Here is a 5,940-nt window from a genome sequence, read left to right on the forward strand (position 1 = left end):
ATGAAGGTCTAGTCAGAGACATATTAGAGGCAGAAACAGGAGTTAGGAGGGGTAGAGGTAGACCTAGATTAGATTACTGTTCGCAAATAGTTAAGGATGTGGGATGTTCTAGTTTTAGGGAAATGCGAAGTTTAGCTCAGGATAGGAAAGAGTGGAGGTACGTGTCCAACCAGTCTTAGGACTGATGACCTTATGATGATGACCCTATATAAGTCTGTTTACGATACCGCTAATACCACATTTTTAACATATATCATTTGGACATTTCTCAAATTAAAATACATTGTTATTTTCAGTGCGCCGCTAATTTACATTTCAACATGTCATAAACAAAAATGAAAGAGCAATGTGATACAATTAATTGGTCGTATAACCCTAATGCAACTGACATTAATGTGAAAATTAGGACCTAACACGAAACTATGTTAATCCCTGTTATAGCGGTGCATATCACTGTGAACACTTAATGACATTTGACATCGAAATGTAAATATTGGAGGGTGGAATATTGAAAATTATCACGGGCAATAATGACCATTTGATTCTGATAAATGAATAAGCAAATCTGTGTGCACACACTGATAATAATTAACTGATAGTGACGCTCATTAAAAATGGACGTCAAGCAACCCCAAATGCATTACTATACATAGAACAATGTATTTTACATAAGAAGTAACGTATAAAATCTACAACTCATTATTTAAATTTAAATAAAGTTTATATTTCGCGTATGTGTGGTCCATTTCGCCAATACTCAATGAGTATCACGACCTTATACATATAAGAAAAGACCTAAGTATCTGATTATTATTAATCATTCCGGAAATGGAGGTCAACAACAATAAATCGATAGATAACAGCATTTATTAAACCTTCACTTCAACTAACGATGAGATTGACACAAACTCCAAGATTATCTAATGACTATATACTGCTCAACTCATTAATCTATGAGATGTTTGAAAGTGAAAGTTCCGCGTAAAAAAATCGCATATTGCGACACAACACATTAGTACAGTGTAATAATAATTATTGTTATTTGCTATGCTTTTATGAATAATTGGAAGGAACTATTTTGTGTTAAAAACTAGGTCACATTATTCACCTTTTACGGTTTGTTACATAAACGAATTCACAAAATTCCTTTTGGCAAACTGTCTCACAGGCGACAAATAGTCCACAAGGATAATATTTTCAGAATAATATGCAAGGCAGGATGTTACACATCGGTTAAATTAACATCGATACGTCAATGCCTGGATGACAAGAAATTATATCGATGTATATTTCGTACCCCCATCTGATGGCATGACATATTTTTATAGATCACCAATTCTGTCAAATGTGCTACCTGTCAGATTAATGCCTGTTTAGATATACATATAACATAATTTTATATGTATAACAGTGAACTACTTTATCGGGGTTTATAATTCTTAAATGAAACAAAGTAGGTAGAAATAAACATCCAATAATTTATAATTCATACATCATCCGACACACTTACACCGTTCTTACTTACTAACTTTCTCTACCAGCAAAATTGCAACTAAATGATCTTGTTACTGCCTGTAATTATAAATAACAAACGTACTCATGTACATTAATTATACGTATATTACGCTATTAAACAAGCAAAAAAGCAAATTATTCTACTTCTTTATTGACTTTCGTGTAGACGCTGCTATTTGTAAGTACGTGTCCACGCACTTTTAGTTTACTGGGTAATTTGTACTACTAGAACCGGATTTCTCGTTTAGTTCTTTTTAGTTTAGATTACATTACACATCGTCATTTATCCCAAATCTCAAAAAAAGAAATAGACATTCATTTGGGAAGATGAAGACGGCCCACGTTAGCGTGTTTTTCTTCCAAAAAATAGCAAATTGTGTAATTTGTATATTCAAAGATGAAGTACAAATCAAAATATGTACATAAATGTGTGAATATTCTACTATTTAACAATGCTGATGTGTATGTATGTATTATTATTAAAAAAGAAAATTATTTAATTTTACTCTCTATAATTATAAAAGTTGCTTCTATAAACTGCATTAGGTATAAGACGGATTAATGCTATTATTTTTTGATGTAACTGCAATTAAATATTACTGCAGATGAGAGAGATACATTCCATTGCCATGAAGTCTGGGGTGAGCTATTTTAGGGTAAACTAACCAACCCCCAGCCCTTCTTATCCGACACTTCATCTTAACTAATTTATTTTTCTTACGTACGAATGCATCTATTAAGAAAATGTAAATGTAGGTACCTGTATTCACATTACATTCTAATATTGGAAAATTTGCTTACAAAGGGTAGCACATTATAATATCTATGGTACATTATGTATTCACACACTAGAAGGTAGCATTATTATGCCGAAACATTTTAAAAGCTCTTGTGTAGTAATCAGTTTCCTCCATATAAGACACACTATGATACACAATAGGTGTGAACCATTCTTTTCATTTAAAAAGCACTCAAAAGTGTTTTTAATGTTTGCAAAACTCTTTCTCGGTGTATTTCAATTGATAGATATATTCTTTGTACAAGTATTTCCTACATAACTAAAAACGAAAAGATAAATATAGAGCTTAAACACGCGAATTTTTTTCATGGCATTAAAAGGAAACAATTGATGATATTAAATGTTGATTATAAGTATTTCCTTCTTTAGAATATAGGTAGGCGTTTGTTTCTTACCGAATTTCCCGTGAAAAATATTCCCAAAACACACATGAAAACAAAACAAGATATAAAACCAAAGTTCCAACAGAGTGTAACAACTTAAGATTTTAGGCACCGTTTGCCTTCGCTTTTCATCACACTTCGCGGTAAATAATTTTAAGTAGCATCGTTTTCATCGTAAGCAGCCGTCTGCTACCACATTTCAACCCCTTTTTAAAGTCCCGACTACTCCTAAAATAAAACCGTTCGTTCCGTTTCGAATTATTAAACACTATAACACGACTCAGACATGACGGTGACGCTCACTTACGAATAACTCGGTCCTTAATACTCGAATGTATAGAAGAACCTTTTGGAAGGAACAAGGAACCGTCTTTTCATTAGAGTAGGTCGCACACCAGTTCCCACCGCATTACGAACCTTGAACTGTACAGTACGTAAATTCGCTCAAGGAAGTTCTAGTTCTGATTCATTACAACAATAAACCATGTACCTACCTTGGTCTGAGGTCGCCAATGAACTCATTTTTTGACCTAACATCTACAGAATTCACTCACACAGTCTTGTAATAAATAATACTATTCATAAACACATACTGTGCTAGATTGACACAAGACACGTTACAGTAGGGGTTGCTTTAGTAACCTTCGACATGATACCTTGTGTGGGAGCAAGTAAGGAAGAAAAGAGAAGTAGGAAAAACTTTCTTTAGAGGTGGAAGGTACGTAAAAAGGCTAATTTTTGGAATTATCCCATACGATTTTGCTATTTTTAATACGTAATAAGTATCCCAATTGGAAAAACTTCCACTAATGTTGTAAGATGAAGCAGATTACCAAAGGTAACCCTTAAAATAGGTTGTTTAAGGTTATATGATACATTTTATTCTTGAATTCCAATTATCATCCTCTACTAAATCGTCTAATTTGAGATTTGAGTAAATAAAGAAGCCGTCGTAATTAGTAGGTACTATGAAACGTTTCAGATGGGAAAGAATCGGTATGTGCCCTTATTAAAGTGGTATAAACTGGAGGCCGGCTCGCCAACTTCCCTGGGGAACAAAAGGAAGCAGATTGAAAGAAAATTACAGTAATTTTCAAGTAGACGGCTGCAAGCTTTTCAAATGGATATGCGACAAAATGAAAGAGCCGTTGGCGGTTACGGAAAAGATGAACATTAACGAGAAAAAAGGGAGCACGATAAAAAAAAAAGAAAAAGAAAAACAACAGATAGATGTCTTATTTCTCTGCAAAAACGTTATACCTTGCTATTGTTTTGTTATTAAAAAGGGAAATGAAAAGACTGAGCGATGAACTCGTACAATACATAAAATAATGAAAAGTTTTACAATAAGCAGGGCGATTGTAATTTTGGCAGATTTAATGAGTTTTTGTTAATTACAGTGGTATATTTGTCCAGTAAGGATTGGCAGCTGTCAAANGCATCTAATTTTTTCATTTCTTAACAAATGATTTCATTTATTACCACATTATATTTTTTTTACAATAGATTTGGTCTATATGTCGACAAAACAAGTGAAAGTAATATTTAACTTTTTGTGACGAAAAGGTCCATGCAATTTAAAGAAACAACCGTTTGAGCCAAATAAACGTAGAAAGTTGGTATTATTATGTAATCGAACGCATAGTAGGTAAACACCTGCGTGTTATTTTTATAATTAATTCACGACGGCAATTTTTGTAGACTCATCCTTAGAACTAATTATTTATACGTAATTGCAAGCTAGGAAATGGAACCCAGGGTCTTGTAAACAAATGTAGTTTTTACTTAATGTAACAGAAAATTAAAGCTAATCGCACAAAAATATGGACGAACCAAAAGAAGAAATCAGCCTCTGGCTAATTGGCAATAACCATATCTTAAGACGAGATTATTGAAGCGGAAGTTATGTTTTAAATATGCAGTGTGAGTATATAATGCTACAAATTTAATTTAATTACGTGAGCACATTCTCCTTCCGGGAATAAGGAAATGTCTGCTTCTCACACAGCATCCAGAGTACATTGGCAAAGTTCTAAAGGGCATCATCATTAGACAGACATCTATCTGAACAACATATTCCCTTAGATTAGGGTAACAATCTCGACAAACAACAAAACATTTGTTTTCTATATATCTAAGGGTGCAACCGCAAGCAAGAAAGTACTTCAACTTTAACCATTTCATAAAGATATTTTCTTAAACCTTATTATTAGTTGTACAACAATTTTTAGAGCAAAATTGTTATTGGTTATCAAAAATATGGCTTTATAAATGGTTCAAACACAACACAGAAAAATATAGCGAATGTTGTAAGGGCGACTTCAAAGTATTATTAATTACATATGTTAACCAATTTTATATTATGATAATTAGAATAAATTATACATCTTTGTGATACAGTAGGTATTAGGACAGGGACTTTTGTGGCACTTATTTAAAATAAATACATCTATGAGACATACAACTAAGATGAAAAAGGATTTTTGGCATAAAAAAGAAAAATGTGTCTTCTTTATTACTTGACAACTTTTTCGCAATTTTACACATTTCATTTGTCATTTCTTAGCAATATACGTAAATATAAAGTGCTGCTCATAGAGTAGCACCCGCTGTTTGAGATATTAACCTTTATTTCGGCAACTGTTTCTCGTTTTTATCGTTGTAGATGTAATAAAATCGTTACGAAAAGAGGCAGCGAACAGGGGTGACGAATTCCGAACGCGTTTTGTTGTTTATTGACAAAAGTGCGACATAGAGCAACTTAAAAAAAGGGGATGGAAAAGGATGAACAATACAATAAAGATCAATGGTACATTTACGCGCGAGGCAACGACGTTAAAGAAAACTGCATTATCTTACTCCAGAACAATTTGTCATCGTGTAACTATAAACCACAAGTTGTGCACTGCGTACGACAATGTCGTTTATCACCTACACTTTGTAGTTGGCACAGGTATCCAACGGTTCAAAGATGTGGGAAAATTTAGCTTAAAACTTTTCCGGCACAAACTGAAAAAAAAAATCGGTTGTCTGTAAAGTCGGTTTACTGACGATAATTGAACGTGATAACGTCATAAGAAAATACTGATAGAATGGTTTCATTTTTCAAAAGAAAATTTTAATTTTATTTGTTTGATAGATATTTTGTATGGATATAGAGAAGGAGGTAAATGGAAATGTATTATTGTATAGCAGCTGTCCACGCGGACGCATCGCTCACTCAAGTAGGAGAGAGACAGATGT

The 5,940-nt window shown here is 33.1% G+C and overlaps 1 protein-coding gene across 1 annotated transcript in view; it reads right to left on the reverse strand.

The window, feature by feature from the left end:
* The window catches only part of LOC108734696 (triple functional domain protein-like), a 40,217-nt gene extending 37,457 nt beyond the window's left edge, over positions 1 to 2,760 (reverse strand). Inside the window, exon 1 of the mRNA XM_025980997.1 lies at positions 2,710 to 2,760. Coding sequence (XP_025836782.1) covers positions 2,710 to 2,745 — 36 coding nt within the window. The 5' untranslated portion in view covers positions 2,746 to 2,760. The remainder of the gene's footprint in view (positions 1 to 2,709) is intronic.
* Between the last annotated feature and the right edge of the window lie 3,180 nt (positions 2,761 to 5,940).

Source organism: Agrilus planipennis, unplaced genomic scaffold (assembly GCF_000699045.2).
Source record: "Agrilus planipennis isolate EAB-ADULT unplaced genomic scaffold, Apla_2.0 scaffold2, whole genome shotgun sequence".
Classification (NCBI taxonomy): Eukaryota; Metazoa; Arthropoda; class Insecta; order Coleoptera; family Buprestidae; genus Agrilus; species Agrilus planipennis.